Source organism: Rousettus aegyptiacus, unplaced genomic scaffold (genome assembly GCF_014176215.1).
Source record: "Rousettus aegyptiacus isolate mRouAeg1 unplaced genomic scaffold, mRouAeg1.p scaffold_m13_p_12, whole genome shotgun sequence".
NCBI classification, from domain to species: Eukaryota; Metazoa; Chordata; class Mammalia; order Chiroptera; family Pteropodidae; genus Rousettus; species Rousettus aegyptiacus.
This window is the reverse complement of record NW_023416287.1, coordinates 7956947-7978745: the sequence shown is the minus strand read 5'-3', so window position 1 is coordinate 7978745 and position 21799 is coordinate 7956947. Positions and strand designations below refer to the sequence as shown.

Genomic DNA, 21799 nt, shown 5'->3' with positions numbered 1-21799 from the left:
CGTGGGGTTTTCCAGGCTGTGGTGTACAGTAGGCTTCAGATGGGAAACATTACTGGGCTTGAGGTACTGGTCAATCCTGATCACCTTGCATTTATGCCGCTCAAAAGAGTCAAACTGTATAATATTCAGAATATATCATGAACTCCTACGACTTAACAACAACAAGACAACCTAATGAAAAAAATGGGTGAAGGACTTAAATAGACATCTCTTCAAAGAGATATACCAATGGCCAAGAAGCACATGAAAAGGTGTTCAACGTTATTAGCGATTAGGGAAATTCAAATCAAAACTCAATTAGATACAACTTTATATTTACTAGGATGGCTATACTTTAAAAAGGGGGGGCGGATAAATGTGTTGGCAAAGATCCGAAGAAACTGGAAACCTTGTACATTGCAGGCAGGAATGTAAACTGATGCAGCTGCTGTAGAAAACAGTGTGGTGGTTCCATAAAAAGTTAAACAGAATTACCATATGACTTAGCAATTCTACTCCTAGCTATCTACCCAGAATTAAAAATGGGAACTTGAACAAAACATTGTACACCCATGTTCATGGCAGCATTATTCCCAGTAGCCAGAAGGTGGAAACAACCCAAGTGTCTATTAACAGGTGAATGGATACACAAAATGTGGTTTATCCATCGTACAATGGAATACTATTCGTCCATGAAAAGGAATGAAGTTCTGATACTTGGTACTTGATGATACTATGCTACCTGAAAGAAGCCAGTCACGAAAGGGCAAATACTGTATGATTCTACTTACACAAAATGTCTATAATTGGCAAATTTTGAAGAAAGAGAAAGTAGATTAGAGGTTATCAGGGCCTAGAGGTGGAGAGAATGAAAAGTTACTGTTTAATGGGTACGGTTTGTTTGGGATGATGAAAAAAATTTGGTAACACAGTAGTGAAGATTGTCTGACATTGTGAATGTAACTGATGCCACTGACTAATACATTTTTATATGGTCAAAATGGCAAATTTTATGATATACAATCCACAAAAAACTTTTTTAAAAAATATATGATTTCCGCTATTTCATTAGAAAGAAGGAAAGAAAAAGTGAATAGAGGGAAATAGCTAGAGGGAGAAGAATTTGACTGGGAAGGTTAGTCTACTTGAGGGCTCAGCTTCTCAACAAACTACCTAATTTATCATTGACTCATTCATTCATTCAATATTTATTGACACCTATGTGCCAGGCACTGGGGCTGGGAGGCAACAAGAGATAAGATCTAAGCTATGGGCATGCTTACATGTTAAGGGTGAGGAGAGAGATAGTAAATAAGTAGACAAACAAATGAACAGAATCATTGCAAATTTTGATACAGGCTGGGGAGGAAATAAATCAGGTCATGTAATAGAGCATGCTTGGAAGGTGACTTCATATAGGTGCTTCAGGAAGGCCCTTCTACAAAGGTGGCTGTTTACCTGAGACTTATAAAAAGCCATGAAGGTAACTAGGGGAGAGCATGCCAGGGGGAGGGAACAGTAGGTGCAAAGGCCCTGAGGCAGGAATGAACTTGGTGTGCTTGGGAAAGAGAAAGAAGGTTAGTGTGGCCAGTGTGGCAGGAGAGTAGCATCAGCGGGAAGCAGGCACTGTGTCAAGGAGGGCCTGTCGTAGGATGAGGATAGAAGTAGCGAGGAGGCTGCTACAACAATCCAGGTGGCCCATGATGGTGGCTAAGATTAGACCCTGGGCCTTGATCAGTCAGCTGTGGCCTGGGCACTAGAACCACATGGCATGAGCCTGGGGCTGCACTTTTCCTCAGAAAGAGCTGCAGACATGGAAGCCTTAACAGAGCTTCCTGAGCACAAAACCACCAGCAGTAAATGTAGATCACTTGTGGACACCCAGTCTCCACCTCCCCCCACCCCCACCTTCACCCCGCCACCTTACTCTGATAATAGCATCTCAATTTTGCTTTGGGAGGCCACCACTGGCCACAGCTACTTTGGTTACAGCCTTGTAGTTTGTCAATCAAGGCCCCTTACCCTAAGGAATGGGCATATGGCTCAAGCTGAGCCAACCAGACTCGTCTGTGGGAGTCTGAATACAGTGCAGATTATAAAAAGTTCAAGCTAATTCCTCCAGTTGAGAATTTAAATTTTCTTTCCATTTTGCTAAAGTTTACTGGGGTCGGTTTCTGTTGCCTGCAACCAAACTATGCTGCTGGAAACAAAGATTACTGCTATAGGCAATTAGAATAACTCATGTTTTCTCAACATCACACATCAAATACATTATAGTTTTCCAAATAGGAAAATGTGCACACAAGCATCTTATAAAACAGTGGTCTCCAAACTTTTTCACTCCTATATTCCATCACCATAAAATCAGAGAAAACACCCACAATATACATAATAAATAATCACGATACTAATTTTTTATGGACCTTAAAAATACATATGCACACACACAAAGATAAAAATTATAGCCTAATATACCTTTCAAAAACATTAAAGTCTTGAAAGATAAAGGAAAATTGATGAACTCTTCCAAGTTAACAAAGTTTAAAGAGACTTGATAACCAAATACAATCAAACTAAAAAAAACAATAATAAAAAATAAAGACATTTATTTTTATTTAAATAAAGATTACAGACACAATTGGTAAAATATGAATAAGGTCTACAGATTAGATAATACTGTTGTATTCATGCTAACTTCTTTTTGGTAATCGTACTACAGTTTTTTAGAGAATGTTTTTATTCTTAGGAAATACACATTGCACTATTTAGAAGAGGCATCATGTCTACAACTTACTCTCATATTTCAGGAAAAATAGCATATGTATACATAAATGCATACTTATACGTAAATATACATAAACACATGTATTTATGTGTGTGTGTGTATATATATAAAAGCCTGCCATAGGTGTGTATGTGTGTGTATATATATGGAGAGAGACAGAACAATAAAGCAAATGTGATAAATTGGGGAATACAGTTGAAAAGGTCTCTAGGAGTTTTTAAAACTATTTTTGCAACTCTTCTATAAGTCTAAAATTATTTCGAAATAAACACAAAAAGAATGGCCTAAATATAAAACAACGTCTTATCTCCAACAACTAAAGAATAAAAAAAAGATAACCCCCCCCCAAGATGAACAAAAGACTTAAACAGATACTTTCCAAGGAAGACACACAAATAGCCAATAAGCAGATAAATGAGTACTCAACATTATTCATCATTCTGAAAATTAAAACCACAAGATCAACAACACACCCGATAGAATGCCCAAAATCAAAATGGCTGACAAGCAAATGGTGAGATTGTGGAGCAACTCATAACATCACGAGGAGCAGTGGAAAATATTTGGAAAGTGGTTGGGCAGTTTCTCATGAATTTAAGCATGCACTTGCCAAACAACATGGCAGTTCCACTTCTATGCGGACGCTTAGTTTTTCAATGTCTTCCTAATGGTGATAACTTCATTCTATCATTAGCGAATGTCTCAAGTCACAAATATGCACGCAAGTGCAGTTTTGTCACTGATGATGGTGGATCTGAATCCCTATTTCAGTCAGTCTTGATAATATTCATTTGGTTCTAGTTTTTGTCAGTCTTACTGGATCATCGTTTGTACCCATTATATGGCTGATTCTTGATATAATATAAACTGTAAAATGCTGATGAACTAAAATTTTCTGGAAGCAGAATTTTTATGTGGTCATTCTCCTGCGTCTTTCCTGTCTACGTCCAAATCATTCACTGCCATATCCCCAACACCTATTAGAATGAATACCTGACACATAGAAGCTACTGGTCGAATGAATATTTACAGTGTCACTCATGTGAAAACTCCTTTACAATCTAAGACTATGCTCTTTTTGATTTTCACTTCTAGGCCAAGTACAGGAAGCTATAACGGGCAGGGGCAGTAGACACCTAAGGAACTGAAAAGAACAAGGAATGTGGTATACACCTTGTTGGGATGCTTGAGTCTGTGAGATACTCGTTTGCCCCCTAGTGGTGTAGGTGGGAATCCCTCCTGGCTCTTACAGTTTGGCACCAGCTCGAAATCAAGATGAAATTATCTGCCCATAGATTAATAAATACAGTAATACATACTACTGTAAATTCTGCCTAGTATAGTAATAAGTTTTACATGCGACCTGAGTCTGGGAGATAGGGCTCTGAGGGTTACATGATTTGAGGGCTGGGATCATGCCGAATTCATCTCAACTGTTCTTCTACACTGTATCCCCCACACCATGCAGAGGGCCTGGTCCACTGTAGGCCCATAGCAACTCTTTGTCTCTTGAATGAATGAGTCTAACTTGGCAGTAAAAATCAAGTTTGTGAAGGCTTTGAACAGAACCTTCTCCTGGCTCCAGGCTCACTCTAAGAGAATCTTAGATGATACCGGCAACCTGGGAGAAGCTGCCAAAAACTAAAGGAAAGGAAGAGACTATTGTGGGAAATACTTTCCTAAAGAACATTAAGGGAAATGGGAAGAGAACAGTTCATTCATTTGGCACACATTATTAGGTCGTTGTTGAAAAATAGCAAATAGGAGTGTGTGGAGAATACCGGCAATATATTTGCAAACTAAGAAAAGGGATAGTGGGAACATTGTTGCTGGGAGTGCTCAGAAAAACAGGAAGGGATGGAGCACATTCGTCTAGCCTCAGCACTGATGGGGGAGGGGAGGGTTGAGGTACCTGGTAGTTCTAGCTTGTCCTGCAGCATCAGCCTCACCCGGCAAACCTTTAGAACTGCAAATCCTCCGGCCACAGTCTAGACCTACTGACCTGCTGCATCAGGAACTCTGGGGGTATTCTCCAGCATTTGTTTTGTTTTGTTTTAGGAAGCCTTCCAGTTGACTCTAATGCACAGGGTCACTTAAGGACGTGGGTGCCAAAGCCAGAGTGCTTGTGGTGTTCAAATCCTGACTCTCGTTTTCAGTCTGTGTTAAAAGGTAATCTCTCTGTGCTTCGATTTGCATAGCTGTAAAAAGTGAGGATTTATTCATGTAAAGTGCTTATAATAATAAACACCGAAAAGTTCACTGATAATATTTCAATCTTGTCCTCTTGTCTCTGTGACTAAGTATATAACCTCATGGAAATTTCATTTCAAGAGCCCAATCTGGAGGCGCTCAGTGGATCTGAAGTCCAGGTCTGGGGCTCTCTTGCTTCTGCCCAGGGTCTAGCAGCAGCTACAAGACCAATGCAAAGGCTAGTAAATACCCACAGTCCACCTCTGCCCCCACTTCTGCCCTGGAGGGAGAGAGGGAAGAGATCAGATGAGTGGGTGCATGGTGTAGGAACAGGAAAAGGAGACTACAAAGTGTAAGCAAGCATTGGCCTCTTGGGAGGCTGCCTTCCCACCAAGTTATTTGTTGCAGAAAAGATACCCACGTGGATAGCTAAAAAATAATCCTCCTGCTGCCACCAAGTCCAGAAAAATCAATCCAGATGATTGGGAAGGGGAGAGACAAAGAAGGCACACATTTGCATTCAATTAACCTGGTTAACAAGCATGATTTATTTGTCCTGGGTTGATTCCTTACTATGAGGCCTTTGTGGCCTTTCAGGTGGAGGTTTAATTGATCATTAACTCTCCTGATTAAGAAAACTATGTAGAATTGTTAGCACAACCTGCCTTTTAAAAAGATGTATCTTATTAAAGCTATACATCTATGGGCTGCATATAAGAGCCACTTGGGTGCAATAGAAAGTGGAGAGAGTTGAGATTCAAAACACCTGGGTCTTAGACCTGCTTCTTGTGAGATTAAGGTTTAGTCTATCTCTTCGAGCTTCTGCTTCCCTATCCGTACAGAGCAGGAGCTAGACCCCATCGCCAGCAGGCATGTAAACACAGTATTAAATAATGTTGACTCACAGAGGGAGACTCCTCTCACTACTTCTGCTTTAGTTAGCAAGTCTCAGTGTGGTGATAGCCTGTCTTCAACGCCTCTCTTATAATGGCCAATCTCTCTTTTCAGCGTCAACAGTATCCAGCATGAATAACTGATACTGTTTTGTTTCCACTGTATTTTTACAATTCCTTTGCAGATGCAAGTGATACTGATTTTCTATTTGCAGCTCAGGAGTGATATCAGGACTCCTTTTACAATTTGTGTCCTAAGTTTAAAGAAGGCAACTCAGTTTGAAGAGAAATATTAAGTAATAGTGTATAAGTAAATACTAAGTAACAGCAATGATTTAAATTTAGGAAACAGGCCGAAGCGCAAAGCCCGTTCCAATTTGGCCAGTCTCCGTATCTGGTTTCCACGTTTTTCAGATCGCCGTCGGCCTTGTCCTCCCTCCCGTCCATCAGAGGGGCCAAGAGGCGTGCCCCGCGCACTGGCCCCGCCCCCAGCCCGGCGCGCGTTGCGGAGCCCACGCCCCCAGCGGTCTCGAGCCCCGCCGTCGCCCCGCCCCTTCGCGCAGGCCGTCCGCCTTGGCCGCGCCCCGTCGGGCTCCTCCTTCTGGGCCGCCGTTGCGCTGCGCTCCGCGGCGGCAAGATGGCGGCGCAACAGCAGGACCGTGAAGGCGGTGCGCAGCTGGCAGGCCGTGCGGCGGAGTCCGACCCGCTGAGCCGCTTCACGTGTCCCGTGTGCTTAGAGGTGTACGAGAAGCCAGTGCGGGTGCTCTGCGGACACGTGTAAGCGGCGAGCCGGGGCCTGGCCGGGGGGCGATTGGGAGGGGAGTGGAGCCGAGGGGCGAGGCTCCGGCAGGGAGGGCGTCGGGCCGGAGCGAGAGGACCGGCCTAGAGCGGTTTCTCTGACGGGGCTTTCCGGGCTCGTGAAAGTTGGCGGGATACTCTTTGTTGCCCTGCTCACTCCCAAGTATGCCGCCATTCGGATGAGCGCCTACTGTGTTCCAGGCGGCCTGTCAACTCCTTCCCACCCATGATAGTGGAGTCGCACCCCGCCGGGGGTTAGGGTCTAAAGTCTGCTCTCTAGAGCCACAGTTTCCCTCGAATATTGCGTACATCGACCGTATCCCAAACTACGGATGGCGTCACATATCCGGCTCTGCTAAATAATTCTAATGTGCACTGACGCTGGAGAAACGCAGAACTAGACTAAAAACAAAAGGGAAGTCTTGATACAGAACTGCCCAGCCTTTCCCTTAACTGTGAAACAGGTGGGGAGTTGGCAGGTAGGGGTGGTTAGCATTCCTACTTACTTTAGTACAGGTTTGTTTCGTGCTGTTTGGAATGAAGCCTCCGTGGCCTGCATGTTGCTGATAGACGTTGTGAAGACTTAGGGAGGTATGTGTGAAAGTGTCAGTGCGGGTCCTGGGCTGGGGCAGGTGCTTTGAGGTTGGCAGGATTTGCATCTCAGCCTTGCTTCGAGCACATCTAAGTTGAAAGCATTGTAGAAAACATGACCACATGCTTCTTGCCCCTGGGAGTTGGCATTTTCTCCAGGGCCTCCCTCAGGGGCATCACTTTGGCGTTGGCTATAGGACTCCTTTACTGATCAGTAGGCACAATAGGCACCTGCAAGGCCTTATGGGCATCTTTATTTTTAAGTCAGTCCTGCCAGGGAAGAGGGTTGGTAACCATTTTGCAGGTGAGAGTACTTAGGCTCACCATCGTCTAACTGTTCCCAGATGGACTACAGGCATGTTTGCCAGCCCAGAGAACACTTGGCACCTGACAAGGGCTCCCCAGCCACACTGACTGCTTTTTGCTTCAAGCTCTTTCTAGCTCCTGGCTGTTCCTGTTTGCAGTTCAGTTAACCTGGAACTCTACCTGCCACTTCTGCACCTCCCCCCTGCACTACCCAAATCCTTTTCAAACTTCAAGGTCCAGTTTGTTACCTCCTTTATCACCATTCTCATTTAGATTACCTCCGCAGAGCATGTGCTGCACATAGCAAATCTTATGTTCAGCAGACTAAAATATTTGCCAATTATGTGCCAGATTCTTGGGGCATAGTAAGAAACAAGGTGATTCTGCTCTCAGGGTTCACAGTCTCGTGAATGATGATAACGTACCAACAAATGTTCAGACTATGGTGAACTTCATTGTGTAATGGGAGGGCGCTATGGGGATCAAACCTATTCATGGCGGCGGTAATGGGTAAATCAAGAGGCTTGACCCAGTTCAGTTTAGCAACAAGAGCAACAAAATTTGAGGTTTCCCTGAGCCAGATTAACCTTTCATGGCTCAGAGGTCAAGGGGCAGTACTGGGATTCAAACCTTGGCTCTTTTCTATACTCACCAGACTAGTTCCATGTGTTCAATTCAGTGTTGATTGAAGACAGATGAATGCACCTTGCTGAGAGCAGTACCTGTCTCAGCTCCAGCCAAGTGCTTTTTCCTCTGCCTCGTTGGTTTTTGCTAATCTTTGTGCTTGAGAACTTGAACATCACTGCAGCTCTGGCTGAGTGGGACACCAGGTTTTTATAAAACTTTATTTCAAGTCCTGATGACTATATTCTTCTTCAGTCTAATGGAATACAGCTGGGGAAGGGTAGTGGCTGGGTACTCCAGAGAAGGGACTTTGTACCTAACACTGTGACAGAAATGGTGGAACATCTAAGAAGGCTGAAATAGAAAAAGACTATAGTAGGAAATAGAAACTGAAAGCAGGCTGTTTTGTTGACCATGACTCATGGCCCAAAGGCCTTCCTTTCTGCCTTTCGGACACCCCTCCACACTTGGTGTCTTCTCTGTGTGGAACTCTTTCCATCCAGATCTGCGAGGATCTTTCAGAATTTTAGGTCTCAGCTCAAATGTCACCTCCTTAAAGAAGCTTTCTGTAATCCACCCCAGCTGATCTCATTGCTTTTTTCCCCTTCATATACTTAATCACTGTCTGAAACTAACATTTGTGTCTTTCTCCACTCTGTAACATAAGCATTATGAGGACAGGGACTTAGTTCAGTTTACCACTGTGCCCTCTGTGGTGAATCAGTAGACCCCTCACCTTCTCCCAGCCTGGTCTAGTTTTGCTTAGCAGCGTTAATATCTAGTTTAATGACAGAGGAAGAAAATTTGTAGACAGTTTAAAATTGACAAACGCACAGATTACATTCAGTTATATATCTTGAGTTCTTTCTAGCAGGTTTTTGTTTTCCTGCTTTACGTCTACCACGTTGGGTGTTTAGCTGGGATATTTTCGTGCCGCACATTCCATTCTTTGTACTTTCCACGTCACCACCTGCTTAGGCTTCAGGATAGAAACTTGGCCATCTTCGATTTTCCTTTTCTTCAAATTTAAGAAGTTACCAGTCCTACTGATTCCACCTCTGAATCATTTCCTGAATTCATTATCTATTGCCCCAGCTAAGCCCTCACAGTCCCTTGCCATTAGCCATCTCTTTGATTTCAACTTCAAGTTAACTCTATTATCTGTGATAACTTCAAGAGTTATTTTTCTAAAACTGGGATTTGGTCTATGGCCATGCTACCCTGAATAAGCCCAATCCCATCTGATCTCGGAAGCTAAGCAGGGTTGGGCGTGGTTAGTACTTGGATGGGAGACCACCTAGGAAGACCAGGTGCTGTAAGCGTAAAAAATAATAATTAAAAAAATAAAACGTATTCGGTCTTACTGATACTTTGCTTTAAACATCTGGGTCCCCACTGCTGATGAGGAAGTGTCAGGCTTTTATTTCCTCAGACGCATCATGAATTTTTAAGTTAAGGTTCTGGAATATTCTCTTCCTCTGCCAGCTGAACTCTTAGAGATCTTTCATAGGTGCCGTCACTGAAATCTCACCCTGTCCTTCTTGGATCACAACTAGTTGCTCTTTGTATTCCCATAGTGCTTTGCATTCACCTCTGACGATAGCAGCTCCTCTTTGTGGTGCATTTCATATGTGCTGGACACTGTACTAAGGGTCTGTATGTATTTTATCCTCCCAGCGGTCCTTGAAGTGGGCTCTGCTTCTCCATTTCACAGAGGAAAAACCAAGGGTCAGGAAAGCCCACCAAGATCCCTCAGTGCTGGGGGCTAAGGTTTGAAAACAGCGCCATGACACCTTTCACCATTATCACAGTAATTTGTGTTTGTTTCTGTTGCTGGACCCGTGTGTTTTTTGCAAGACCTGTTCCCCCTCACCACCCCCATTTTTTCTTGTGTAGGAAGACCCAGTATTTGAATCAGGGTTAGGGAGCAAGTTTTTAATCCATTATTCTTTGATGTCTTTTTAAAAGTTGATCCATTTTTGTCGTCTTGTCTCCACAATGCATGACTCAGGTTCTCTGTATGTCTTGTTCTAGCTTTTGCTCTGCATGCCTGCAGGAATGTCTGAAGCCGAAGAAGCCTGTCTGTGGGGTGTGTCGTAGCCCTCTGGCACCTGGCGACCGAGCTGTGGAGCTCGAGCGGCAGATTGAGAGCACAGAGACTTCTTGCCATGGCTGCCGTAAAAATGTATGTGGACGTAAAATGGAAGAGTCAGTCTTTCTGTGTTGAGATGGGGTAAAACATAGAGCTGTTGCCATGTTCCTGAAGTTAGAGCATGACTGGGTGACTAATAGCACGTGCGCATGCTAGTTATCCGTGGCAATGGCTGTGCCGTTTCATTTTGGTAACTGTATTGGGTTTTTTTTAAAGAGTTGGCTTAGATTATTACATATGTCAGCTTTGAAAGCCTTAGAAATCAGTTCCGTTTTTCTTATAAAAGACCCATTTTTCCAAAGCACTACACACGATTAGAACATAATGACAGAGTATTTCTTTTTTTTTTTCTTTTTTTTATAAAATGAAGTCAGTGACTCAAGTTATCTGCTGTAGTGAGTATGAGAGGAAGTTTTAAAATCTATCATTACAGATATAAAATTTAATCAATTTTTAGCATTTGACAGGAATCGTGATATAAAGGTCAGTATGAAATCATAATAGCAATATCTGATTTGAAATGCTCCTTAGTATAATCATTATGACTCAAGTATATTTAACATCTGTTATAACTGCTAAAAAACACTGTTGCTTTATTTTTCAAGAGATATACACAGGTTTATTGGTTTTTAAATCACATTTTGTTAATTTCCAACAAAAATAAATAAGATAGGCTTGTCCCTCCAGAGATTATCTCTTTAAAGTGATTCAATTTAGAAGGCTGTAAAACATTTCCCACCCTTAACAAACACCGACGTAGGACTTTTACTGAATAGGATCATACTATAATATATATTTTTACTTCTCTTCACTTTTGAAAAATTTTTTCACTTATTGGACAGCCTTGTATATCAGTTTCATTAACACTTCAGTGTGGCTAGCCACAGACACTTGACCATTTCCTTCCTTTCAGAGTGATTTAGCAGGAGTGGTGCACTGTGGATAGTTCTAAATGGGGCTCTTTCCCATCCCTGTTAATTGGAAGTTCATTGGTTGGCAGCTCAGTGTCAAGTTCTTTAGCTGGAGGTTAATACAGTAGTAGCATGGTAAGCGGGAGCTCAAATGTTGAAGCGTTTTTTTTTGTTGTTTTTTGTTGTTTTCTTGCAGTTTCTTTTAACCTAGAAACTCAAGATAGTAAAATAAAATTCCATGTTATCTCCTCCTTCATGTATACATGATGGATATTTTTACATATTTTTTTTCCTGTATGCTTTTGATCTTCTCCATTTTAGAGATCAGTGACTGTATTGCATCATGCCTCCAAAAATGTGCATCTTCCTTTTATCACCCTCTCACTTCATTCCTTACACGTTTCCCTTTTCTTTTTTTTAAACAGCTGTCATGACGCACTCTTCTTTGGGTTTTCTTTTTTCTCTTTTCTATATTGCAAAGAGTAGATTTTATAGAAGAAATTGAATTCAGATTTGAATTCAGGTGTTTTTTTAAGATCATTTATCACAATGTGGCAATCGTACTTTATCCCTTTTACTTGAATGATCACTTTTCTCTGCTGCACATAATGGGACGTGGTTCTTGGCTTGCTGTAAGGAGACGAGTTTAAATGTTAGCGTGAAAAACTTGAAAAACTTAACTGGGTTTGGAGTGTGTCTCAGCAGAGAGCACATTGTGAGTAAAGCAGACATCTAGGAGAGTCAGAGTGGAAGCAGATGTCCTGATTTGGTCAAGTAAAACAGCCTTCGTATTAACAGAAACCATGCAACAAACAGGCATCCAATCCTGGCCCCATAGCCAGGAGTCTGTTGAGATTGTTTGCTGGGGTGGTAGAGGTCTAGCCTTCATCTCGCCTTTGCTTTGGTACTGTTTTGGGCCTGGTACGAGCTCCTGACTAACTCATGGCCTCTGATATTTCTGGTCCAAGCTCTTCCTATCCAAGATCCGGGCGCATGTAGCTACCTGTTCCAAATACCAGAATTACATCATGGAAGGTGTGAAGGCCACCACCAAGGATGCGTCCCTGCAGCCGAGGTAAGTGATTCAATGACTCCTCAAGGTGAAGGTCATCTTTTGCTACAGAGACACTGGGCACTTTGCATGTCGAAAGATTTGGTTGTAAGAGTTTTTGAAAGCGAAGATGTCATCGTTAAGCCAGCCAAAGCTGGTATGTTTTGTACGGGAGGTGGGGTGGAGAAAGACGGATGTTCACTGTAAATATTAGCTATGCTGTTATGTCATCTTCCAAACACGACCCGATTCTGAAGTGACCATCACAGCCCTCAGCGAATGCTGCTCCTTTTTGGAGGGTGCAGTGGTTGGAGTTGCATGGAAATGCACTGACAGGTTTTTTCTCTTTTCCTTTGATCTTCCAGGAATGTCCCCAACCGTTACACCTTTCCTTGCCCTTACTGTCCTGAGAAGAACTTTGATCAAGAAGGACTTGTGGAACACTGCAAGTTATCCCACAGCACGGATACCAAATCTGTGGTAAGAGAAACTTTTTTAAAAAATACTTTTTGTGGGAAAAAAGTCAAACTTACCGAAAAATTACAGGAATAGTACAGTGAACTCCTCTTCTGTACCCTTGACCTAGGTCACAGGTTAATAACATTTTACCGTATTTGCTTAACCCTGCTCTCTACATACACGTTTTTGCTGACCGTTAAAAATAAGTTACAGGTATCATGTCCCTTTGTCCCGAAATACTTCAGCATGTATTTCCTGAGAACAGTAACATTTTCTTAGAAAACTGTGTGTGTATAATTGTCACACTCGGGAACTATAACATTGATATGCTCCAATATCTAATGTAGAGTTCATGTTTAATTTTTAAAAATTGTAGTTTTTTTTAATAAGTCTTCCATTGTAGTTTTTTTTTATAAGTCTTCCGCTGCCCCCAAATCCTGGATCGGTGTGGTAGATTTAGCTGTCATGTCTCCCTAGTCTCTGTCTTTGTCTTTCCTGGCCTTTTCATTTTTAAAGCAGACAGGCAGGTGGTTTTGTAGCATGTCCTTCATTGGGCTCATCTGTTTCTCCATGATGAGACTCAGGACTGCTCCCTAAGTGATATGTCTTCCAGGTGCCACATTAGGGGCCACTCGATGTCTGGGTCCCATTGTTGGTAATGCTAACTTGGACCCCTTGATGTCCCCCAAGTTTCTCCTCTGTAAAGCTGCCATTTTCCTTTTGGGAGTAGCTCCCTAATACTTGTGGAGAAAGAGAATTTAAAATGAAATTATCAGGAAAGTGCTTATTGGAGCTTAGACGTTTAAATATCACAGACTGACATGGAGTTTGTTCTGAAAAAAGTTTGAATTCGGTCCATCTCAGCAGTGTGACCCTTCCCTCTTGATGTGATTGACAGACTTGGTCGTGATACAGCTGCCCCGCGTAGTTCCAGTTTCCCCATTTATCTCAGGCTGCTCCCGATGAACTGTGTGCTTGGTTTACGTGCAGTCTTCAGCCCCAGGGTGTAGAAGGTGGTGCACGAACTAGAATTCACATGAGCCTTTGCTGATAGGATCAGGCCCTACCGGCCTTCTTTATTTCTCTGTTGTAAATGTTAAGAAGCAGCTGGTCTCTTCAAGAATGTCTCACGTCTTCTCTTGACTTTATCGAACTCCTTGCCAAGTGCAGATTCTGGTCAGTCCATCCGCTGTTCACACTGGCCTCCCTGGACTGTTCACATTGTGCTGCAACAGATCCCACAGATGAACCCCCGCCCCGCGGTTTGTCCTAACTCCCCAGACCAGGGAACTAGGCCGGCATGGCTCATCGTGCGCCCCACTTTCACACAGGCCCTGTTGCCACTAGACACATACTTTCTAGTGGGATCCTGAGCTTTCCACATTGAGTTCCTGCCATGACTGTCCCTATCCTTGCCACAGATAACACTGAATCCTGTTTTTAACTAAGTTCAAAGTATCAGATGTGCGTTCATTTCTTCTCTCGTCCTTCCTCTATCTCAGGTGCGCTCTGATCTACCTGTGAGGTCACAGACTGACAGCCTGTGGGACATGTCTGGCCCATACACATTTAAATTTCCCTAATCTTTAGAAATCAGAAGGTTTCTCAGACTTAATACTCTCCATTTGAGAAAGTAGGAGTCTCTGGCAGGAGTCAGCTAGCTTTGAGCAATTGCTGCCCCTCTGGAGAGGTGAGGCTTCTACCCATCCTGCTTTGCTCGTTTGCCTGACCAGCATGCTTCCTGTGAGCACCTGAGTTTGTCACCCTTGTTCCTTGTTCTTATCATTCCGTCTTGTGTTGAGGAAAAGGCTCCTTTCCAAGTCTGACCTTTCCCTACCTGCATCCAAAGGACCGAGACGGGCCTGACGCAGAGAAAGACTCCCTGCCCCTGCGGCTTCCTCATCGTGTTCTTACCTTCAGCTTCCCTCTCTACCCGCTCCTTACACTCGTTTTCCTTCAGATGTACCCAAGCCTTCCCCGTCTAAATAGTAGGAGGAATATTTGATCCAGCCCTTTCTCTAGATTGTATTTAGTTTCTCTTTTCCCTCCAGCTTGTGGGTTTTCAGCTGCTGCTGTCTCTCCCACACCTTCCTGTACTTCCCCTAGAGTCTGGTTTCCACCCTGCTGACATCACATTCTCTGTGGTCCCTGCTGGTCTTCTCGGGTCCTTGTTTTCTGTCACCTCTTTGGAATTTAAAAAATGTGTTCCTTTGTATGTAGTCAGTTCATCGTGTAAAAAGCGAACTGTAAAGAGTGTCTCTCCAACCCCTGCCCCTAGCCCTTGTTTCCCTTCTGTACCATCAGTTTCCAGTATTTATATTCTTGATATTTATTCTGTGTTTGTGTGTGGAAAATGTGTTGTATTACCACTTTCCGTGTTAGCATAGTAAAAATAAACCCAATAAGAAGTAAAATATCGTACAGTGGTGGCCTGCCAGCCCTTCAGGAGATCAGTCGCAAAGAATTGATTCTTGCTCAAAAATAAACAGTCTCATCATTTGGTGGTAACATCCCTCTCTCTGACATTTACATCTTTGCTGCGTGGAAGCCTGTGGGAGTCTCCGCAGGCAGACGGCAGCCTGGACGGCAGCGCACCTGCTGCCTTTCTGTCCCTGAGATTCCAAAAGAGCTGCGCGGTCCTTGTTCTTTGGCTGCACTAGGCCGGATAGAAGCCCCCAGAGCCAGGCTTTCGGCTTCTTCAGGATGTGTTACAGTTCTTAACAACTAATTGCCAGTCGAAAGAGCACGTGTGCACGGACGCAGTGACCCGCACACCACTCACCTGCCCTCACTTCCCATTTTCCATTTTCAAGTTAGCCAAAGAAACACAGCTCTAATTATGAAAACTAAAGCGAATGCCCAGTAAAATGGTAGAGATGCTCTCACTCCTGGCACCATCTCCCCTGCACTCGTTTTTACGAGTGAATAAGTAAAGAAACCTGTGCGCCAGCACGTTTAGAGGATCGCCCGTGTCAGAGAGCTCGTTACTGGCAGCGCCAGTACCGGAACCTGGATTCCTGGCTCCTAAACCCGCCCTTTCCTCACAGCATCGGAACATGCCTCTGTCGAGTGCTCACTGGCATCAGAGTGGTCTGCAGAGGTGGAAAAGCAGAATCGTGATCAGAGACATTTCCAGCTTCTGACTGTCCTTAAGAGATTCGTGTACGACCCCTTTTTTGTCCTTTTTATACAAATGACAGCACGTTATACGAGCTGTAACCCACGTTTTTGGCATCTGTTCCCTGTCAGTACATGTAGACTGGTTTACTTTTTAATGAGCTTCACAGTTTATATCACTTGTCTGTACCAGGATTTAACTATTGATGAACATCAGGGTCAGTTCCAGACAATATCAGGAAACTTGATTAAGGGTGGAATATTCTACTAAAGAATTGATTGATAGGTGGGAGAGTTGTATAGTATTTATAAAGGGAAATGCCTGTTTTGAAGACTATACTGATATAGTTAAGGGTAAAATGTATCTTAGTTAAGGGTAAAATGTATCTTACTTTAAAATGCTTCCTTTTTGCTGAAATGAGTGTTCCAAACTTAATCTAGGTGTTGAGAATAAGAGATGGTTCAAACTATTACCTACTTTTCTGTAGGTTTGAACTTTTTTTATAATGAATTTTAAAAGGCCACTATAAATTTTAACATCTTGCCTGTTTTTGTATATCTATAAAATAAGGTCTTTAATGTGGATTGATCCGGTTGAAGATTAAGTGCACTCAAAATTGTGATCAATATTGTCGCACTGCTCTGGTTTCTGGCACCGCAACCTAATTTCTCCCTTTTTGCCCTCCTTGGGCTTCTTCACATCCCTCCGCTCATCTCGTCTCTGTCGAAGCCTCCTTTCCTTCGGCCCCGGGCCCTCTGTTCTCTCTCTGCCTCTGCAGAGTCCTTAGGTGTCAGCATTTCAGCCCTTCCCCCAGGAAGCCAGCTCCTCCTCTGTCTGAAGCCTTGAGCCTGCTCCAACTCCAGCTGCCCGGTTTCAGCCACCTGCCCAGCTCTCCGCTCTAGGAGTCTTCTACCATTTCAGACTCGTTTCTTGCCTACCCCCTTTGTTACCATATCTTCCTTGTAAATAGTGGGGTTCCATCTCCAAGCTGGACCACTTAGGCCTGCTTCTTCCCCTGCCCCAGCTTCTCCCTGCCCATCCCCGAATCTTTCATTCTGACCACATTGATTGGCTGCCTGTTTGCCTGTAATACTGCCTCTTGGCCTTTTCTCTTTCCGCTCCTCTACTGCCCCTCTCCTGGAATACTGTTCCGTGTTCTCCTTGTCTTTCCAGGTACCTTCCAGTCTTCAGAGCCCAAACCAGCCCCTGCGTGCAGGCTTCTCAGCTCGCACTCCCTCCTCTGAGCATTTACTTTGTAAAAAGAGCGCTTAAGGCTGTTTTACTTTCTTGGGACATTGCTCTTCTGTCATTTCCTTGTTTTTTTTGTTTTGTTTTGTTTTGTTTTTTTACTGGGTTGGAAAGCCGCAGTCTCGACCCCCGCTGCGTTCTGACCCCAGTAGAGAATAATGAAAGGGCGGTGTCGCGGCCAAAGCCTTTGCCTGCTGCCATGGGTCATTTGACTCGAGTAGGAGATACGAATGTGCACTCGAAGGAGTGGCCAGGCCTGGGACTGGCGCGTCAGGAGAGCTGTCTTGGAAGAAAGGAGGCCCGACACAGGGCACAGGGCTGAGGCCACCTCCGACTCCAGGCGCCTGAGACTGTGCTTCTCTGTTGAAAGGTTTGTCCCATATGTGCCTCGATGCCTTGGGGAGACCCCAACTACCGCAGCGCCAACTTCATGGAGCACGTCCAGCGCCGGCACCAGTTTTCGTACGACACTTTCGTGGTGAGTCCGAAGCCCGGGCTCTGGCCCTTCCCTTGGGGGACAGCACAGCCGCCTCCCTTCTCGTACCTGTGGAACCGCCGGCCCCACTGTGAGTTTTGTCACCGATGTGATGAGTCCCAGGAGCGGCAGCCGTGCCGTCTGTACTCAGGAGCCAGGAAGTGGCCGGAGCCTTCGTCGCGTGGTGTTCACGAAGATTAGCTGGCCGGTCGTGCAGACTGAGGCAGAGTGACAGCTTGCTCCTTTTTGTTTGTTTGTCAAAATTTTTGCCCACTTTGTTTTTGCATGCGTAGTTTTCATCTATGATAGAACCTGATTTGGGATTCTGAAGCTCGCAGGCGCCGGGCACGTCATGGAAACGGCCTTCGTAAGGGTGCGCGGGAGGGTGCGCGGGCTGGACAGCATGTGGCCCACCATGCCGCCATCGGCTCCAGCTGACCGCTGCCGTGTGGACGCAGAGGCACGGTGTCGCCAGTGTCCTCTGCCCACCCCCGACCCCAAGAAGCTGGAGATGCGTAATCGCATTTGAAGTTTCACTTATTTTTTAAAGTACTTCGGGGCAAACAAAACACATCCACTGGCTAAATGTGGGCATTGGGTTTGTTACCCTGTCCCTAGAGCTGGTTTTGGAGGGACCCACTGTGTTGTGACATTTTAGTGTTGAGTAAATTTGGCCAACTGCTAGAATAGACCTTTTATTTGCATGTAAGTATCAAATTCACATTTTAGAGAAGTATTCGGTCTTAATGGCTATCTTTCAGGACCTGAAAAGAAAAGCATGACTCTTTCCTAAGTTATAAAGGTGATTCATGGTCTAGTCAAGTGTCCGAATCCCAGGCTTGAAAATAACTGTCTTTTTTGTCAGTGCTGTAAAAATGAATACAACACCCAAGTAGAAAACGGTCTCGTTGACTTAGGGTAGTCTCACTCCATGCTTGGAGCACTTGGTCTGTGCCAGGTCCACCCGGGTGCTCTCTGACCCTCATAGCCCCTGTCTGCATGTGCCATCATTATTTTTGTCATCAGGATGAGGCAGCAGAGGCGCAGAGAGATCGAGCAGTTTGCCCAGAGTTACGCAGCTACCATCGCCCACCATGGGGCAGGATCTGGCCCCTGCCACCCTCCCCAGAGCCCGTCGCTCAGCGGTCCCGCTCCTCCTACTGAAAGCGAGTCTGCAGCTGCAAACTGTTGCTGAGGCTGTGTCTGTGTTTTGCCCTTAGGATTATGATGTTGATGAAGAGGACATGATGAATCAGGTGTTGCAACGCTCCATCATCGATCAGTGAGCAGAGTGTCCGCTGTCCGCCTCCTGTTCCTGAGCTTCCATTTCGTATTACGTGTGAAACATGTGACTCATACACCTGAAATGTACAGCAGACCTGGAAGCGGGCCGTGTTATTAGGACAGGGTCCCTTCCGACAGGGAAATAGGTCCCCAGATCAGAGCCATCCTTTCCTCTGGGCTCTTCCCCCACCGTTAACCGTGTTTGTCACATGTCTGGTCTTGCCTCAGCTACTCCCTGGAGCTTCTGCTTCCTCTCCAGGAAGAGACGCCAGCTTCTCCGCCTGTCCGTGTTTCACACTTGGTCCTCCCATCCAGCGTTGATCTCTCAGGTCCTCCGAGCCAGCCAGGACCTTTTCTGGGTCACGAAAAGCACAAATGAGACAAGTGTCTCTTCTCCTTGTCCCCGAGGCGTGTGCGCTCCGGCAGCGGTGCACCTGTCGGCGGAGCTTCGCTGCGGTGCAAGGTCCTGTTAGTCCTTGGCAGCAGCTACTGGAGCTGGAGTCACCCCCCAGGACACCTTCCCCGAGTCTCTTTGGGGTGCGTGTTCTGTGGTCTGCCTGTTCTGATGCTGGAAGTTTTGATTGGTAACATTTTCCTGCTGTTCTTGCACACCCTTAGAATGAACTGGTTCAGACTTAAATGCCTGCATGGTGCCTTTTTAGGATAAGATGTAACCATATGTTTAATAAGTGTTTCTAGGTTAGAAAAGTTAAACTCACTTTCTCCATAAATGGGAAGGAGGGTCAGCTGAGAGGGGGTCGGGGCATAACTTTTGGCTTCTGATTTTCAAACTGATGAGGTATTTTCAAATGACTGGGTCATATTTAACTCCCTGGGAGCCCGCTTACACTCTTGTCCTTAAGGCACAAAAAAGAGTCCTCAAATGAATGAGAAGGAAGAGGATTGGGGGTTCCAGTGGATACCCATTCTTTTACTTTGTTTTGTAACTTAAGTCAAACTGAGCTTTGCTTTTCTATCAGCGTTTATAGGAGGTCTAGTTTCACAGCCTGCTGTCTGTCCTGACAAGGCACTGTTTGAAAGGCTCTACACATCCTTTGTGAGCTGCTGTTAGTGGAAACTTGCTTTGGTAGCACCTCGAGAAGCTTGGTGTTCACCATGTTCCACCATATTAATAAACACAAGGCTCAGAGGAGCTGAGTCCAACGCATGGGAGCAACCTCTGACCGGCCGAGGGCCATCAGGCCTTGGTTTTGCTTTTTCATGTCAGGCCTCTCCAGTCTAAATGTGGAACTTTTTTTTTGGTCGGTGGCAGAGATTGTAAGTGACAGGGCTTCGGGCCTCTCCCCACTTGCCACTAAGAACTGCAGATGCCTGGCAGCCAGCAGAGATGGGGCGCTTTGGAGGCAAGTGATTTTTTTCTAATGTTTGGGAGGGCCCAGATGTTAGGGTGAGCTGCTTCATAGTGACTTTTAGAAAAAGTTGACTCGGACCTCCCTGGATTGAGATCATCTCGGTCTAAGTTTAAAGGGAAATTGAATAAAACTTTCATTTGCGGGAATGACGAGCTCGTGGCCGTCTCACTGGTGGTACCAAGAACCTGATTTCCTTGTATTAAGTGCACTTCATGTATTTCTAATAAGATGACTTTCCAGAAAGTGAAATTTGTTATGTTTTGGCTTTTAAAAGGTGAAATATAAATAAATTTCATAATTTATCCAACTGGTAAGCCACAATGCCTGTTTTTGTTAACCACCATTTCCTGAAGTCTGGGCGTCTAGAAGATTGTTGCTCCTGAGGGCGGGTGGTTTTGTGTGTCAGTTGAGTCCCATCTGGCTCTTACCTGCGCTCTGTAACACCTCCCCAGCTGAGTTTCCCCAGGCCCGTCCTCTGCAAAATGAACCCGATCCCCTCACAGTTGGGTGATCTGGTGAGGTGGGACGTGGCCACGCTCCATGAAGCAAGGCTTCAGACACGGGCCTCAGCTCTGCTCGACGGCTGAGCAGCAGCCCCAACACATCCTAGTAGAGGCTTCTGCAGGTTGGGATCTGAGTCCCGGGTGTGTTGGGTTCTGTGCTCTGCTCCTGGCCACAGGGCATCTGGCCAATACTTTCTGAACCTGCTTCCCTATGACACAAACGGGAATAATTTTCTGGCTTCTAGTTTCTTTATGAAGTAGGTGGTATGTACTATTTATTAAATAGCTACCATTTATGAAACCCTTATCAGTTTGTAATTATATATTTGATGTGTAAATCCTCAGTGCCTAGTACAGTGCTGGCGCGTAGTAGGTGCTTAGTAAACACCATATATGCCTGAGTATAAGGAAATTTAAAAAGTTTTTTGGTGAAATTGAATGAGAGCTGTGCCCACCCAGGGACGCCAACAAATAAATAAATTTGAATAAGAGCTTTTACTGTTACATACGAACTACTCAAGTGTTTACTTATTTTAATTACATGTATATTTAAAACAAATGGAGAAGCAGCTGGGTTAGCAAGCCCAGAACACTAGTCCCAGCTCCATTTTCACAAATTTAGGGAACCCTGGGACTACCCGGGTCGTCTCTAGACCTTGAGTGAGTCACGTCCCCCACCTTCCCTTAGGAATATTTGGTGCCCCCCCCACCCCCAACTGCAGTTTGGATGTCTAGCTCAGAATTTCATTTCTGCTGTTCTGTGGAAGATTCTGCTTGCATTGCTAGTAGGAGTATTTTTAGTACTAACCTCCTGTATAAACACCCCTGACGAGGCTGTAAGCTCCCTGAAGTCGGGATTCTTTACCTTTGTGACCCCATTGCTCAATATTAAACCTGTCGGGTAAAATAGAGGACTCCCGCTTACGTGTGAAGTTCAAACAGTGACTAACTTTTTATAAATATGTGCCAAATGTTGCATGGGAGTATAATTTGCCCAAGTCAGGAAATTAATGCCAGGAATGTTCTTATTAAAAAATTAATTGTTTGAAATGCACATTT

At 44.6% G+C, this 21799-nt stretch overlaps 1 protein-coding gene and 1 pseudogene across 1 annotated transcript; both read left to right on the top strand.

Moving 5' to 3' along the window:
- Positions 1-6458: 6458 nt before the first annotated feature.
- Positions 6459-20544, top strand: RNF114 (ring finger protein 114). Its single transcript, XM_016143739.2, has 6 exons — positions 6459-6624; positions 10201-10351; positions 12198-12304; positions 12646-12760; positions 17476-17583; positions 18801-20544. Exons 1-6 carry the CDS (start codon positions 6485-6487, stop codon positions 18864-18866), a joined length of 687 nt encoding a protein of 228 aa, XP_015999225.1. The 5' UTR covers positions 6459-6484; the 3' UTR covers positions 18867-20544.
- LOC118610191 lies at positions 9370-9488 on the top strand (annotated as a pseudogene).
- Positions 20545-21799: the final 1255 nt, after the last annotated feature.